This window comes from Castor canadensis, chromosome 16, assembly GCF_047511655.1.
Source record: "Castor canadensis chromosome 16, mCasCan1.hap1v2, whole genome shotgun sequence".
Classification (NCBI taxonomy): domain Eukaryota; kingdom Metazoa; phylum Chordata; class Mammalia; order Rodentia; family Castoridae; genus Castor; species Castor canadensis.
Window position 1 is genome coordinate 7,479,598 of NC_133401.1, and position 17,344 is coordinate 7,496,941.

The following is a 17,344-nucleotide window of genomic DNA, read 5'->3' on the forward strand; positions in this document are numbered from 1 at the left end:
CTACCTGCCCCCGCCCACCCTTCTGCTGCCCTCATGCAGCCACAAGGTCCTATTAACACCTGTCACGTCAAGGCCCTCCTCCTCAAGTATTGCTTGCTGCACCTTGCTCCAGGTAGAAGCCAGGGCTCTCAGCTGTGGCCCTACATAAACTTGCCCCCTTTGCCCTCCCCCGCCTTTTTTTTGGGTTTTTTTTGTTGTTGTTGTACTGGGGCTTCAACTCATCAGGGCCTATATCTTAAGCCACTGTACCAGCCATTTTTTTGTGAAGGATTTTTTTCAAGATAAAGAGTCTCAGGAATAATCTCTGCCTCCTGAATAGCTAGGATTACTGGTGTGAGCCACGGGCTCATCCTCCCCTTTGCTTGTTATACTCCAGCCATGCCAGCCTCCTTGCTGGAGCCACAACAGCCTGTTCTCTGGCTGTTCCTTGCTCCTAGAAGCTCTCCCCTAGATACCTATGTGGTCTCCTCTCCCTTCTTCTAGGATCTCACTCATCTGTGTTTTTTAAACACCATCTCTGCTCTCCCTAATAAAAATGGCAACCTTGCCCTTACCCCCTTCCTCACTTTGGTTTTCTACAGAACAACACTGCCTTCCTGACTCTGAGGCCTCTTCAGGGCTATTCTTGCCCCTGAGTACTGGCCCACGTGCCCTCAAGGGTTGGCCTCATCATTCAGGGTTTGCTTAAATGCTGCCTCCTTGGAGAGCCTCCCACCACTCTGTGACATTTTTTACCCAGTCTTTAGAACACGTGCCACAGTCTGAAGTGATAGGGTTTATTCACCTTCTAGAGGGGAATGTGAACACCATAAGGGCAGGGATATTTCGGCTGTGTTCACTATCACGTCCTTCTTGGTAGCAGGCTTAGCCCATGGTGCCAAAGGCCCTTCAGAAACCAGCCCAGCACTCCTCCAACAAGTGAGCCCTGTTCTGCTGAGGCTTTCCTGACTGCAAGGATGTGAGCTGGGAGTGGCAGGAGCTGGGTACCCAGAGGGATGAGGGAGGGGGGTGAGGGCTGAGGGGCACTTGGACCCAGGTCACCCATATGATTCAAAGGGGTCCATAGGAGTGGTAGCCAGCACTCCTCCCCAAATATAAATGGTGGGGTTGTGCCAAGACCAGGTGTGATTATCTCTCTTCTTCCGTCTTCTGTCTTCAGTCCCTTGGCACTATCCATCCCAACACTTATGCACTGGGTGTCTGGGTGTCCAGGAGCTCAGGTTTGGCATCCAGGGTGGCAGGTGCAGGGCCTTGGGCAAGGACCACGGCTATGTCAGGCCCTCCACAGATGATGAAGGTTTGGGATTCCTTGGGTCCAGGCAGCTGGGCCATCCAGGCATGAAGTGGTAGACATGGGTAACACAGGGAGATGGGGGAACAGAGAGATGGGCAAAAAGACAATGTGGCAGAGAGAATGAGATGGAGAGCCAGGAATGAGAGGAGACACGGATTGAGTGGAGACAAGAGAGGCAGAGAGAGACACTGTTAGCTCAGGGGCCTGGCAGGCTCCACAGACAGCCCCAGGCCTAAGCTTGAATTCTGTCCCAGCCCTACTTCCCCCCTTCCCTGCCCCCCTCCCCAGCAGCAGTCACACTGCTACACCAGCTAACTGCTATTGCCCTAAACATGACCCCAGCAAAGCCAGATCTCCTCGACCTTCAGAAAAAAAACAGAAGTTACTTCTTTTGGCAGTGCTGGCCTTTGAATCCAGGGTTTCATGCTTCCCAGACAAGCTCGCTACCACTTGAGCCACTCCACCAGCCCTTTTTTGTTTATTTTCAACCAAATCTTAATCTGGTCGTTAACTGAGACATCTCAGTACTCAGGGGTACTGTGGGGGTGCCTTTCTGAACTCCCGTGAGCCCAGCGCCCATAACTGCAGGGGCCTCCCATACAGGTGGGGCTGAAAGGCATGGGCACTCGGCTAGGGACCTCAACTCTGCTCTGGGGTTCTAAGCACCCCTGCAGTAAAATATAGGGCCTGGGAGGCACTAGTGGGAGAGTTGCAACCTCAGGCTTGATAGGGTCAGGCAGGGAGCCTGCAACGGGAGCCTGCAACGGGAGCTCCTATCGCCTCTGCAGCCGCGCACCTGGGTTTGAGTAATGACTGTAATTTACTGGCTGTCTGACCTCGGGCAAATTACTGGAACCTTCTATGCCTCGGTTTTTACATCTGGAAATGGGGACAATAGCGGTATCAAGATCATAGTGCTTTTTCAGTAAGTCCCTGTGACTGGAGGGTAAGAGGAGCTCTCTAAAGTATCACTCATAAGGCAGCAGCTGTCGCTCATCTCTGACCAGCAGTTCTTGGCGGCATTGCACTGGCCAGATTTTGCTTTTCCTTGCGATGCTGCAGGTTGAGCCTGGGGATCCGCGCTCTGCCACTGCGCCTCACCCCCAGTCCCCAAGGCGGGAAAGGCCCGGCGGCCCCGGGCACTCACCACGCGCGGCGGACCCCTTCGCGCCCGCGCGCTGTCACTGCGCAGCTGCTGCGCCAGCTGCTCCAGCGCCCGCAGCTGCGCCTGGTGCCGCTCGTGGCGCCGCTGCAGCCTCCGCACCCGCCGCTGCAGCGCCCCAAGCGCGGCCCGCAGCCCGGCCCGCGGGGACTGCGCCGAGACTCCGGCGCCTGGCGCGGCGGGCACGGGGGCCAGGAGCACGGTGGCCGCGGCCTCGGGGCTCGCGGAGGTGGGCGCCAGCACCACGACCTGCACGGGGCCAGCGGCCGCGCCCGCGGGCTCCGGGGACCCGGGCGCAGCCTCGGGCGCGGGAGGAGGCGGCGGCGCCAGCGGCTTCTCGGCGCTTCGGCTCCGCCGCGAGCTCTGGAAGACAAGGCCGGGGAGCAGTGAGGGCGGACCCCATAGGGCGTCCCTCAGGAGGGGAGGGACCCCTCTCCCCACGCTCACCTTGGCGGGCGGCGCCCGGGAGAAGATGGAGGGCACGGCGTCGGGCCGCAGGTAGCGCACGCCCCAGCGCCACTGGAAGCAGGAGGGCGTGAAGTGCTCGCTGCACAGGTGCTGGTGGCAGCTGGGCACCCAGTGCTCCCGGCCCATGCGCCGCAGCCAGGCCTGCAGCCGCGGACCGTCCTTCAGAGGGAACCTGCAGGCGGCCGGGTCAGCACCACACAGCCCCATCCGCCCCTTCCCGACCACAGCCACACCCGAGGCCCCTGGACTCCAAGCCTGGGCGTCCCCTGGGCCAAATTGGCTCTGCTGTCCCCTCCTCCTTAGCCTTTCTCTACTTCACACGGTTTTGGTTTTTTTTTTTTGCCATACTGGGGCTTGAACTCAGGGCCTACACTGTCAGCCACTCCACCAGCCCCTTTTTGTGAAAGGTTTTTTCGAGATAGGGTCTTGAGAACTACTTGCCAGGACTGGCTTCCAGCCCCACTCCTCCTGATCCCTGCCTCCCGAGTAGCTGGGATTACAGGCGTGAGCCACCGGCACCCTGGCACTCTTGAGCTCCACCTGCTAAACCTCCAGCGTGGGCCCCTCTCACACATCCTCCTGGCAGGTCTCGGGTAGCAGCCCCTTCCTCATTTTTCTGGCTACACTCGACCCTTTAATCTGTTTCTGCCCGTGGACCTGAGGGAGCAGTTCATAAAACCAGACATCAAGAATGAAAGATTCTGCAGTCCAGTCAAAACACAGGAGTGGAAGGGTGCGAGTTACTGAGTAAGATTTAAGAATCATCAGCCCAAAGTCACATGGCAACAATTCTGTAAAAAGTCAATTTTAAGACAACTGGAGAAAAGAGAAATAAACTGCAGATTACATAATTGTTAAAAATTAATTTTGCTGAATGTAATGATTGTATTGTTTATGCTTCTAAAACAGTCTTCTGTTGGGAGAACATCCTAAAAATGTTACAGGTAAAAGATGTGAGGTCTGGGATTTAAAATATTACAGAACAAAAAATTCAAAGGTGCAGGGGGTGGGACAGTGAAAAAGATTACCAAAATGTATCTGGTGAAACAGTGATACATGAGTCATACAAACCTATGTGTGTATGTTTGAAAACAACTATTAAAAGTTTTTCTTTTTCTTTTTGGTGTTACTGGGGTTTGAACTCAGGGCTTCACACTTGTAAGGTAGGCTCTCTACTGCTTGAGCCACACCTCCAGCCCTGTTAAAAAAGATTTTAACAACTCAACAACAAAAAGCAAATAACCTGATTTTAAGAATGGGCAAAGGAGGTATACAAATGAACAACAAACATGTGAAAACATGCTGGGATCAGGAATCATTCAGGAAATGCAAATCAAACCATGGCAAAATGTTACCCCACACCCACTGGAAGAGCAACTGAAAAAAACCCAAAACAGTAAGTGTTAGTGAGGATGTAGCGAAATGGAACCCTGGTGGGCTGTTGCCAATGTAACATGGTGTTAGCCATTATGGAACACAGTGTGCAGGTCCTCAAAAAAATTAAAAACAGAACGACCAAATGATCTAGCACTTGCATTTCTTTCTTGTTTTTTTTTTGTTTTTTGTTTTTTTTGCAGTGGGGAGTTAAACTCAGGGCCTACACCTTGAGCCATTCCACCAGCTCTTCTTGTGGTTTATTTTTTTTGAGATAAGTTCTCTCAAACTATTTGCTCAGGCTGGCTTTTAACCAGAGATCCACCTGATTTCTGAGTAGCTGGGATTACAGGTGTGAGCCATCACTTAACAAGTTTTTTTTGGGGGGGGTGGTTTTTTTTGGCAGCACTAGGATTTGAACTCAGGGCCTGGTGCTTTCTAGGCAGGTGCTGTTATCACTTGAGCCACTTCACCAGCTCAAAATTTGGGAGTGATATAATATTCTTACCCTTTTTTGTTTGTTTGTTTTTGTTTCACTGGTATTTGAACTTAGGGCTTCAGGGCTTCATGCTTCTTAGGCAGGCACTCAACTGCCACCAACCCCACACTTCCGAGTACTTTACCCCAAAGAACTAACAGGTTTTGCACACCATGTTGATAAGAGCTTACTTAGTTCACAGTGGCCAAAAATGGAAGAGTCAATGGATACGTGAATGAATAAGCAATGAATACATGTGAATGAATGTCTATGCAGTAGAGTATTATTTAGCCCTAAAAAGGGAAAAATTCTGACAGATGCCACAACACAGATGCACCTCAGGGGCTGTTACAGTAAGTGAAATAAGCCAGTCACAAACAGATAAATGTTGATGATCCTACTTTACTGAGGTCCTTATGTAGTCAAACTCACAGAGACAGAAAGTAAAATGGTGCTCACTAGGCGCTTGGAGAGGGGAGAAAGAGGGACTTTTCAGTGGAGACAGAACAATTCCCAATTTGTTTAGTTTTTGTTTTTGAGACTCAGTCTCTCTTTGCAGCTCAGACTGGCCTTCAACTTCACTTCCAATGTTCCTCCTGCCTCGGCATCCCCAGTGCTGGAATTACAAGCAGAGGCCACCACATCTGGCTTAACTTTTTCATGAGATAAAAAAGTTCTAGAGCTCTGTTGCACAACATGAATATATTTACAATTACCGTACACTTAAAATGGTTAAGATGGTACATTTTATGTAATATATATTACACTACAATTAAAAATAAAAAGTTAAAAACATTTTAGACAGCTACTGTAGTATACCGAGCTCCACAGAGACAGCACTGGGGCAAGTGAGAGCTCGATGGGCACTGGGCAGTGAGAAATAACTAAACATTAGGACAAAAGAGATCCTAAGAAGCTGCTAGACAAAATGTCAGCATGTGCATTTTTTGTGCTAACTTTCCAGAAGGAGCACAAGAAGCACCATTCCTCGGAGTTTTCTAAGAAGTGCTCAGAGAGGTAGAGGCCCATGTCTGCAGCATGGTCCAGCACTCAGGAGGTGGGAGGCTGAGAGAGAAGGATGGTGAGTTTGAGACCAGCCTGGGCTATAAAGTGAGGCCCTGTCTCAAACCACAGAAACAACAAAAATTAGAGAGGAGGAAGAGAAGAGAAATTTGAAGACATAGAAAAAGCTGACAAGGCCCATTATGAAATAATGAAAATCTGTATCTCTCCTCAGGCGAAATAAACATTCATGGACCCCAATGCACCAAAGAGGCTTCTCTTAGCCTTCTTGTTCTGTTCTGAGTATTGCTTCCAAATCAAAGGAGAACCTTCAGGCCTGGTCATTGGTGACATTGGGAAACTGGAAGAATGTGGAACAAGCCCACTGTGGACGACAAGTAGCCTTCCTTTCAGAAGGAAAAATATGAAAAGGATACTGATACACCCCAAGCTAATGGAAAAGGAAGTCATCAAGGCTGAAAACAGAAAGAAAAAGGAGGAAGACAAAGAGGAGGAGGATGACAATATGTAAGTTGGTTCCAGCACAGTATTTGTCTTGTCTGCAAGGCATTTAATTCCCTTCTATACATTTTACTCCTTTTAAAGGAAACAACTAGAACCCCAGTCCCATCCACCCCCCAAACAAAAAGAGAAGAAAATAATTGTAATGTAGGGTTATGTAAGATTTGTTTTTAAACTGTGCAGTGTCTTCTTTACAGTATTTTCTTTTTCTTTTTTTCTGGTGGTATTTTCAATAGCAACTAACCCTGCCTGGTACAGTGTGGGGTTGTAAGCTGGCAGAGAAAGTCAAAACATGTTCTTCTTGGTGCACCGGACAAGTTGCTTTTTTCATGTTCAGTTGTCTCTGATGAAGCTTATACAAAATAATTGTTCTGTTAACTAAGTAAGACTCCTTAGTTCTCAAAAAAAAAAGTTAGCCAAGCACCAGTGGCTCAGGCCTATAATCCTAGCTTCTCAGGAGGCAGAGATCAGGAGGATGGCAGTTCAAAACCACCCCAGAAAATAGTTCTCGGAACCCTAGCTAAAAAAAAAAAAAAAATCCCAACTCAAAAAACAGGTCTGATAGAGTGGCTCAAATGGTAGAGAGCCTGCCCACCAAACCTGAGGACCTGAGTTCAAACCCCAGTACTGCCGAAAGAAAAAGATTAAAAAAAAGAAGTTGCAGCTGTTTTAGTGACATTCTGAATACTCTAAATAGATACAATTTTTTAATTTAAAAAAGCATTTTGATAAAAACTATGTGGGCATACCTATAATCCCAGCACTTGGGAAAGTGAGACAGTAGAATCATGAGTTTGAGGCCAGCCTGAGCAAGACCTTTTCTCAAAATAAACTTAAAAAAAAGCAGAGCTAAGTAAAAGGTTTCTCAGTGGGAGTGGGTGAGGATTTTCCCCTCAGGTACCACCTAAAAGCTCCATCTTGTTTCTTCTTCCTGGTGCCACTTGTCCCCAACATCTGTTCTTGCTCCATTACATAGTAATAAGTCTGTGTTTACACCTGGGCTCAAGGCTACCCACAATAAAAGCCTCATTTTCCAGCCTCATTTGCAGCCAGACATGGCCAAGTAACTAAGTTCTGGCTTGTCTACCCTGGGGCAGCTGCCAGTACCTGTGATTCAGCTGCTGAATTTGGAGATAATTTGTCATGTGGTACTAGATAACTAATGCAGCCGGTCATGCATGGGGACCTTCACAATGTTTTCCATATCTATGATATCATTTCTTTAACATGTTTCATAAAATTAACCAACTTTAAGTATTAAAAATACTCTAAAAAACCCCAGGGGACTGGGGGTGCGGCTTGAGCAGTAGAGTACCTGCCTACTAAATTCAAGGCCTTGAGTTCAAACCACAGTACTGCCAACAAAACAAAACAAAGGCACTGAGGGCGGGCGTCCGTGGCTCACGTCTGTAATCCTAGCTACTCAGGAGGCAGAGATTAGGAGGATCTCGGTTCAAAGCCAGCCTGGGCAAATAGTTTGAGAGATCCTATCTTGAAAAAAAAACCCTTCACAAAAAAAGGGCTGATGGAATGGGTCAAGGTGTAGGCCCTGAGTTCAAACTCCAGTACCACAAAAGCAAAACAAAACAAGTACTGATGGCTCATGCCTAGAATCCTAAACTACTCAGGAGGCAGAGATCGGAAGAACTGTGTTTCCAGGTTAGCCCAGGGAAATAGTCTGCCAGGCCCTATCTCAAAAATACCCAACATAAAGAAAGACTGGCAGAGTGGATCAATTGGTAAAGTGCCTGCCTAGCAAGTATAAGGCCCTCCCTGAGTTCAAACCCAAGTCCTGCCCCCCACACCAAAAAAAAAAAGGAGGAATGGGGCTGGAGAGGTAGCTCAGGGGTACAGCATTTGCATGCACAAGGCCCTCTGTTCATCCCCAGCACCAGAAAAAAAGAAAAAAAAAGTGGTAAGAGCGATGAGTGCTAGAAGAGAAAATACCACCTAGGAGACAGGATAAATAGACTCAGGCACATCACTGGAAAGAATACGACACAGCTGTAAAACTGACTATGGATGCTTTCTATGAACTGAGGCATATAATATGTGAAAAAAACCAAGGTTCCTAATAGAGTATATTAGCTTTTAGGAACTGTGGTATAAGGATCGTGAGACGGGAAATGTCCTAGAACACCTAGGTTGGCCCTAAACACCATCACAAGTGTCTTTATAGAGGGGGAAGATGTACCATGGACAAAAGAGAAAGTAATGTGTCTATGGAGCTACAGACTACAGGGGTGTGGCCCCAAGACAAGGAATGCCTGCAGTTACCAGAAACTGAAAGGGACAAGAACAGATTCCCTGTAAGAATCCCATTCTTCCTGGCCCTGTAAAATTGATTTTGACTTTGGCCTCCAGAAATGAGAATAACTTATTGTCTTAAGCTACCAAATTTGTTACAGCAGCCAAAGGAAATTAATACTGTTTGTCAAGGGGGAAAATAAGAGCATATATTCAAATTTGCTTGCATAAAAAAACAAAGGGAGTCAGACACCAGTGGCTCATGCCTGTAATCCTAGCTACTCAGGAGGCAGAGATCAGGAGGATTATGGTTTGAAGCCTATCTCAAAAAAAAAAAAAAAAAAGAGAAAACAGGGATGGTGGAGTGGCTCAAGGTGTAGGCCCTGAGTTCACACTCAGTACCATAAAAAAAAAAATGATGGGAAGGACACACAAAAAACTACAGAGGCAACGGAGGTGGATGGGCTGGACAGAAACAAGGGAATCAGACTTCTCAGACAATGGAGACAGAGGGAGACAGGTGGTAAGAGAACAGAAGGGCTGACTCAGAATAGCAGAATCCCAGGGCACACAGCCAGGGAATCTGGATGTCACAGTCCGTCTGAGATCCAAATGTCCTCACCAGCCCTTATTCTTCCTGGACATAAACATAGGACCCATTGCCACTGCACCCTCCCTCCCTATTCTCTGCTGGACAAGGGCCTGTCAACTGACTACTCCAATATCCATTCTTTCTCCTCACCAACACAACTCCAACTTTGAGGCCAAAATGTGTCCTGCAAGATGACTGTATATTGGATTGGGAGTGTGGCTCAAGTGGTAGAGTGCTTGCTTAGCATGTGTGAGAACCTAGGTTCAATCTCCAGTACTGTGTCCTAACTCACTTGTGCTAAGACCACCAGGGACAAACCTGTAGTCCAACGAGTTCAGGTTTATTTACCACGGCAATGAGGAAGCCTGAATGCCAGAGATACCATGGGGAGTCTCATCCAACAAAGGAAGAGAGTTATCTGGGTTCAGGGAAAAAGCAAAATCAAGTGAAATGTAAATGAAGCAGTGTTTGTTTGAATAGGCTTGAAGCAAATAGAACTGTGTCAACAGGCTGATATCAGGTCTACACTGTGAAGTGGGCCCAGGCTCCTGTCTCTTTGGAGACAATAAAGTTTACACTGACTTGGAATACTGTGTTCAGAAACCTCTTTCTTAAGCTTTGAACCTAGACTGTAAATGAAAGCTGCTTTTCTGTGTCAAAGTAACTTACGCAAAATTGAGACGTTTAATTCTTACTGATATAATTTCAAACAGCAAAGTTTGTGATATTCTCTGATTTTAGACAACAAACCTTCCCAGTAAGAAAGCAGTAGTCTGCTGGAAGAATGGTTCAAACAGTAGAGCACCTGCCTAACAAGCATGAGTCCCTGAGTTCATACCCCAGCCCCTCCAAAAAGAAAAAAAAAAGCAGTAGTCAAATAAGCAGTGCCACTTCAGTACCTGTAGTCAGTTATCTAAGAACCTTTCAATTCCGACGTCCTAAAGACTCAAGTTGGACCAGGTGGCCTGCACAGCTGCATTCATCCTTGGGCCCCGCCCCTCCCAGGGCCCCGCCCCCTCAGGCTCCGCCCCAGGCTCCCACCTCCCTTGGGCACCGCCCCCCAGGACCCCGCCTTCTTCAAGCCCCGCCCCGCTCCGCGCTTGTGCTCACTTGTAGAAGCTCACTGGGCGGTTGTCCGCACCCAGTCGGCCGGCAGTATTGGAGCAGTTCGGAGCCCTGCAATACTTAGGCATGGCTGACCAACCCCGATGAGTTTTGCTGTGCCAGCGGCTGCACTTTGGTCCTTGTAGGGCTCCGCCGAATCCCGCCCCGCCCGCGCGCTCTCTGCCTGCCTCACATGACGCCCTCGGTGTTTTGTCACGTGATGGGGGAATGCTCCAGGCGCCTGCGTACAAGGAGCCCCGCTGCGTTTCCAGAGCTACGCCCTGTCACGTGGTGGCGGATGGGGAAAAGCGAATACAATTGCGTAAAGCCGGCTCTTCGCCACCCTAACCTTCATCACGTGTTGGGGTAGATGTGACGTCATGTTGTTTCTGCGCCTGCGCTCCGCCCTCACCTACATCCGGGCCACTGAGCGCAAATAGTCGCCCGGGTAGTGTCAAAGGCGAGGTGAGGAGGCTAAAAATAAGCTAAAACCAGTGTTTCAATGAATGAGGAAAACACGAACGAGAAGAAACTCCACCCTAGGTCATGCATCAAGAAGAATTAGCTGTGGCCCCCACCTACTTTGGCTCCGCCTCTTAGCTCCCATTGGTCATGAGCGCACCCGGCTGCCTCGAGATTGGGCAGGCGAGTGGCCCGCCGCGTCCAATAAGCGGCGGCGCCGGATTTTCCCGCGGCCATTCGCTATTTGAGTGGGTCCTACGGGCTGCGGCAGTTAACAAGCCTAACGGTCGCCGGTCTCCGGCGGGATGATGGCGGCTTTGGGGCCAGGAGGCTACGCGCGGAACGATGCGGTCGAGAAGCTGCCATCTGTCATGGTGGGAGTTCCAGCGCGGAGAACCCAGTCCTCCCCGCCTCCCGCCCCACCGCTCTGCCTTCGGCGGCGGACGCGACTCTCGTCAGCGCCGGAGGACACAGTGAATAACCGGGTGAGGAGCTGCTCGCTCTGCCTACCCGGTTCCTGGCAGGCTTCCCGGGGCCGCCCCCGGCCCCGCCCACCAGCCCCCGGCTTCCCCCCTAGATTGCTCCCTAGCCCCGCCCTTTAGCCAAGGCTCCGCCCATTTCCCCACCTCTTCTCTTAGGTGTCGCCCGTCGTTCTTGGCTCCACCCCAAGCATTAAATCCTGTGGTTCCAATGTTGTGGAAAGCGTTTTGCTTTTACCAATTTCCGCCTAGTCACGTCTTCCTGGATATAGCTTAAGCCCCACTCAGCCGCTATTTAGACCTTTGCACAGATCCTTTTACTTCGTCGACCTCGCTCCTGCTGGTTCACTTACCTGCCCCATTCTTCCTTAGGTCTACCCTGCTTTCTCTCAGTCCTGCCTTCTCTTTCCTTTTCCCCCACTAATTTCATTCAGAACTTTGGGGAAGATGCGAATAATTATTTGTAAAATCTCAGCAGCGTTGCCTGGGAGGAGGGCTTACTGAACCGTTTCCTAAATTCTTAGACACAGGAGCACAGAAAGGAAATGATTTTGGAGTAGGTAGGAAGAATCCCATTAGCCAGCAGCAATTTTAAAAATTGTTCTCTAATTCCCTAGACACAAAGTCTGTTTTCATAAAATGGAGATAACTATACCATGGCGTTGGAGGGAGAGGAAGTTGTTACTGTGCCCTTCCTGCACACAGAGTCCAGAAGAAGTGTACACGCATGGGAGCTGATAGTGGATCCCTGCTTGGTGGCTTTCTGCTGCCTGTTTGTATTGTCCATTCCTGGCTGCAGAGCTCTGGGCATGTAGCCTTTGCTCTCTTTCCTGGTTGTTCTCTCCAGGTCCTCCCTCTCACCAAGGTGCATTCATACTGGCCTACTTTCTGTTTTCCTGAAGCTCCAAGTTCTTTTCCACCTCCTAGACTTTGTGTTTGGTGAGTCCTGTGACTAACTGGGCATTTTGCTGCAGGTGTGGGACTGGTTCCTTACCATCCCTCAAGTCCCAGCCAGAATATTCCTTCCTTGAGAGGTTTTCCTGAATCCCAATCTAAAGCAGACACCCACTCAGTCTCTCACTAGTGCCCTGTATTCATAATCCTCCTGTGTTCCTTAGAGTGTCTTGTGAGCTCTTAAACTTTGCATGTAGTAGAGTAACAGTAGCAAATACAGAGAAGCATATTACAGCAGGATATGTTAAGAGTACAGCTTCTGGATGTAGACTGCCTGGGTTTAAACATTGGGTTTGTCCTAGCAAGTTAGGAACTTTTCTGTGCCTCTGTTTCCCCATCTGTGAACTGAAAATGATGTAGCACTCCCTCATACAGTATTTGTGAGGATTATATTAGTTCACTTTTTTTTTTTTGGTGGTATTGGGGTTTGAACTCGAGTTTCATGCTTGCAAAGCAGCTTGAGCCATACCTCCAGTCCATTTTATTCTGGTTATTTTGGAGGTGGGGTCTTGCATACTACTTGCCCAGGCTGACCTTGAGTCTAAATCCTTGCAATCTCAGCCTTCTAAATAGCTAGGATTACAGGCATGAGTCACTGGTGCCCAGCTGCTTCACATATCTTAAGCATTGAGAATGACACCTGACACATTTGCAAGTACTCTATTAGTGTTAGCTAATACTGTCATTATTGTTTGTATCTTGGGTAATGTCGTTTATTTTTCTTGTTTGGCAGCACAGCGTAGAGACATCTGGCTTGGAAAAGACCTAATCTAAAAATGACCGGTTATACTAATACTCAGTGATTCTGATTGGCACATGAAACAGCATGCGTGCGATTGCTTGGTTGTCTGTCAGAATCCTGGCACTGCTCCTTCCTGGATGGGTAGCCTCTCTGGGCTTTTGTTTTTTCATTTGAGAAATGGGGTGATGATGATGACTGTATCATAGGGTTATTGTGAACATTGAGTAAGTTAATACAGTTATTGGTATTCGATGGTGCCTGGCTCCTGATAAATGCTTAATAAATATTAGCTATTTTATACCTATGCTTGCCTTTCAGTTGTGAGGACAGTGACTTGCTTGAGGATATTTTACTCTATAGTAATTACAAACATACTTAAAATGTGAAAATATCACACTTTTGTTAGTGTGTACCAACAATATAAATTGTTTAATTAATCATGATGTGGTCTGCCACATTTAACTTTGCTGTGACTTTTAATATTTTTAAATGTGACTGTCCTCTTGTTTCTTACTGAAACCTCTAGAACTTCTAGGCCAAAAAATGATGCGGAAACAGTGCCTACTTTTGCTCAATGCTGTCTCCACTATAGGGCCCAAAGTGCTGGCTTTGAAGCTAGATCGCCTGTGTTTGCATCCCAACCTTGCCACTTCTCAGGTGCAAGATCTTGGGTCTTAGTGTCCTGATCTGTAAATAGAGGTTTTACAGTGCTTTCTTCCAGGAGTTTTGGGAGGGTTCAAGTCTTTGATCCATATAAAAGTACTGAGAAATGGATTCTAAGGTCACATGGTCACTGTGGCAGCCTCCCTTTCTCTGTACTCCCCAATTTCTTTCCCTGCTTCATTTTTCATTATTGTCTCTGTCATCACCAGACATCTATTTTGTATATTTGTTCTATTCCTTTTCTATATCCTCCACCTCAATCACCACTAGAATATGAGCTCTAGGAGGACAGGAATTTTTGTCTGTCTTCCCCACCTAGCCCTTTGTATTTGTTTTTTGGCAATGCTGGCAAAGGAGCATTAGCTGCTGTGGGCAGCATGACTGCAGAAGCTCAGTGAGTGTGTGTTGAATGCAGTACGAGTGACTGAGGCGGCTATGCCATGAGGGGCTTGCTAGGGTAGGTACTTCTGACTTGGGCCTTTTCTTTTCAGGTGTCACTTGAGAAGGTACTTGGCATCACAGCCCAGAATAGCAGTGGCCTAACCTGTGACCCTGGCACTGGTCATGTGGCCTATCTCGCAGGGTAAGCACATGGGGGAGCCTTGGCATCTTAAGTATTGTGAGGGAATTTGCAGCCCGAATCTCAGTGAGCCTAAGTTTTGCCATCTGTTGAATGTAGGTAGTGCTGCCACCTCTGGGAGCTGTGGAGAGGATTCCACAGGTGCATCTGTGTCTAGAACAGTACCTGGCATGGAGTGGGAGCTATGAAAACCGTAATCATGACTGCAAATGGGAGGTGGCAGTGATTCTGGAAAACTCAGGTGGTTAAAACCCAATCTGTGGGTCAAATAACCTACATTTGCATCCAGCTCTACCATGTATGCCCCTCTCAGAGTCTCTGCTTCTACCTAGTGGTAGATGAGAGGACTGAAGGAGATTCACTAGCGGTTTATTCCAGAAATATTGACCTAGCCAAGCATGGTTCTAGGCACCAAAGGGACCTCTCCAGAAAGGCAGGGCAGAGCAGACCCAGAGTAATTTCCATACTAATGATCAGTGTTTGCTATTGAGACTTGGGGAAGCAGTTCCAGATAGAGGGCAAGGGTGGACTCTTAAATCTGACAGGAGTGGAGTCGTGTTCCTGCTCTGTTCCTGACCTTCTGGGTGACCTGAGCAAAGGATATCTCTCTGGCCTTCAGTTCTCATCTGTAAGATGGACCAAAAGAGTCCTGACCTGGCCTGACAGTTGTGAAGATTTAGAGATCATGGCCATAAAGCCTAGGGCCTGACAGAACAGTTTCCAAGAACGAGATGTTGTTCTGTGTGAGAATGTAGGGCTGGAGGTGTGGCACAAGCAGTAGAGCGCCTGCCTAACAAGTGCAAGGTTGAGTTCAACCCTAGTACCGTACAAAATGAATAAATAAATAAAGTAAAAAAAGATAATATGCTAATATGTTACAGGCCTTAGAATTCTCAGCATAAACTTCTGGAGGAGGAGACCAGAAAGAGACTCTTTTGATCAGAGGGATCCTTGTTGATGTGGGCTTTTCTGGATGGACAGAATCATCCCTGGACCCAGTGTTACCTGTTTCCTTCTGAGTTTAGACACACTTTTTTCTTTCTTTCCAGCTGTGTGGTGGTGATTTTGAACCCCAAGGAGAACAAGCAACAGCACATCTTTAATACTGCCAGGTAGACTGGGCAGGGTGTAGGGGGAGCAGGGTCTTGGCACATACCTCCTTCCTCACAGTGTCTGTAGGTGTTCACGGGTGGGTGACTCACCCATCAGTGTAGTCAAGTTCATTCTATCTGCTCGGTGCTACATACTGTTCCATGTGCTGGCAACACAGCAATGAACAGAGGAAATGAGAATTTCTGCTCTCTAGCTGACAGCCTGGTGTGGGAAACAGACTGTAATAAATCAGTGAGCCAGTTACTAGCTGATCATGGTCAGTGCCATGGAAGCAATGATGGGGGATATGTTAGGATATGTTAGGGTAGGAAATGGGGGAAGACCGTGTCTGAGGACTCAGGGAAGGCTCTGAGAGAACTGAACAGGTGACCCATGTGAAGGAGGAACAGCAAGTGCAAAGGCTCTTCAGTGGTGAAGAATCCGGTGGTTTAAGGAGCAGCCATGGACCCAAGTGCTGGGAGCAGGGGAGCAGGCAGGAGGGAAGATGAGGCTGGACCAGGCAGAAGCTATATCACATGGGCCTTGGGAAGGGGGTTGAATATCATACTGAGGGCAAAGAGAAGCCACTAGAGAGCAGTTACAGGCCAAAGATGATGAAGTTATCAAAGACTAGCTTATGCCAGGAGCATGGTGGTAGACACCTGTAATTCTAGCACTTGGGAAGCTGAGACAGGAGGATGGTGGTGGAATTCAAGGCCATCCTGTTTTGAGATAGTGAGATCCAATCTCAAAATACCAAAACAAAAACACAACAATAACAAAAAGATAAAAACAGGATTAAAAGATAAGGAAGAGTTGGAGAAGAAAAGCTATACCATCTGGAAATGGTGAATGTTGTTTCCAGAAAGCATGCCAGCTTATCTGGTCATTCAGTCCTGGTGCAGTCTAACTAGGAGTATCAGAGAGAAAGGTTTTGGCTGTTTATAGGTTTTCCAGAACACCTTCAGCATTTAGCCACAGAGTACACTCTGTAGGCTATCTCAGTGTGATGTCTACCAGGGTCCCCCACCAGCCCTGTGCCTTTAGTTAGGCCACGTCTATACCATTTCCTGTATCTGAGTTTCTCAGAACTACAGGGTAGGTAAGGTCTCAGGGAGCCCTCCTCTGCAGAGGGAAAAGCAGGATCCCATACTTTTGTCTGCCACATTTGGGTTTGATGTTTTGGAAGGAAGAGGCCTTTGCTTTCACCCTCTATCCCTGAGTGTTGTGCCTGGCACACAGGCCACACTGACTATGTGGGAGCTACTCACACTTGTCTCTCCTGGCCTCTTTCCAGGCTTAGGAGCCAGAAGTGGACCTGGTGCTGAGAACACAGTCACCCTCCTTGGAACCAGCAATCAACTTTTTTTTTTTTTTTGTCCCCAGGAAGTCCCTGAGCGCTCTGGCCTTTTCCCCTGATGGGAAGTACATAGTGACAGGGGAGGTGAGTCATGATCAGGACTGAGCAGGTGGGGAGGGTCTTGAGCCATTCCTTCTGCCCCTAGTAGGCCTGAGAGTCCCTGAAATGGCTCCCTCCTAGGCCAGAAAAGCCCTGTGGCAAGTGGGGAAGTAGTTTGGGGCACACCCTTTGGCAATGTCAAGTTCAGCTCTCTAGTCCTGTCTGGTACACAGCCTCACAGCAGTAATGGTCCTATCTTCCCCAGAACGGGCACAGGCCAGCCGTGCGCATCTGGGATGTGGAAGAGAAAAGTCAGGTGTCAGAGATGCTGGGCCACAAGTATGGTGTGGCCTGTGTGGCCTTCTCACCGAATATGAAGCACATCGTGTCCATGGGCTACCAGCATGACATGGTCCTCAACGTGTGGGACTGGAAGGTAAGCGCCATGGGCTGAGGGTGCCAGAGCATCTGAATCTCCAGCATTGAGGGAGCTGCATGAGACAACATGGTATGGTCTTCGTTCAGCTAGTAGATATTTATTGAGCACATACTATGTCCTCTGTCTTTCTGTTCTGCTGGACTGGTTGTGAGACTTCAGTTCTGAGGTCACCTCATAGAGTTCTGGCTGTTATGCCCTTGTTGCAGGTGGGGCCCAACATTATTGTAGGACCCATGACAAGGTCTAAACTAGTGGAATTACTAGGATTACTTTTCTGTTGACCAGCTGTGA

At 48.3% G+C, this 17,344-nt stretch overlaps 2 protein-coding genes across 3 annotated transcripts in view; one reads left to right on the forward strand and one right to left on the reverse strand.

Moving 5' to 3' along the window:
- Positions 1-755: 755 nt before the first annotated feature.
- Thap8 (THAP domain containing 8) lies at positions 756-10,460 on the reverse strand. Its single transcript, XM_020168710.2, has 4 exons — positions 10,250-10,460; positions 2,904-3,096; positions 2,442-2,819; positions 756-1,323 (listed from the first exon to the last, which is right to left on the reverse strand). Exons 1-4 carry the CDS (start codon positions 10,330-10,332, stop codon positions 1,186-1,188), a joined length of 792 nt encoding a protein of 263 aa, XP_020024299.2. The 5' UTR covers positions 10,333-10,460; the 3' UTR covers positions 756-1,185.
- A 223-nt stretch (positions 10,461-10,683) lies between these two features.
- Wdr62 (WD repeat domain 62) overlaps positions 10,684-17,344 on the forward strand; it is a 40,268-nt gene continuing 33,607 nt past the window's right edge. For both annotated transcript variants that reach the window (XM_074057028.1, XM_074057029.1), the window contains exons 1-5: positions 10,684-11,190; positions 14,035-14,126; positions 15,173-15,235; positions 16,602-16,659; positions 16,880-17,050. In XM_074057028.1, the coding sequence (XP_073913129.1) occupies positions 11,011-11,190; positions 14,035-14,126; positions 15,173-15,235; positions 16,602-16,659; positions 16,880-17,050 (564 nt within the window). In that variant the 5' untranslated portion in view covers positions 10,684-11,010. The remainder of the gene's footprint in view (positions 11,191-14,034; positions 14,127-15,172; positions 15,236-16,601; positions 16,660-16,879; positions 17,051-17,344) is intronic.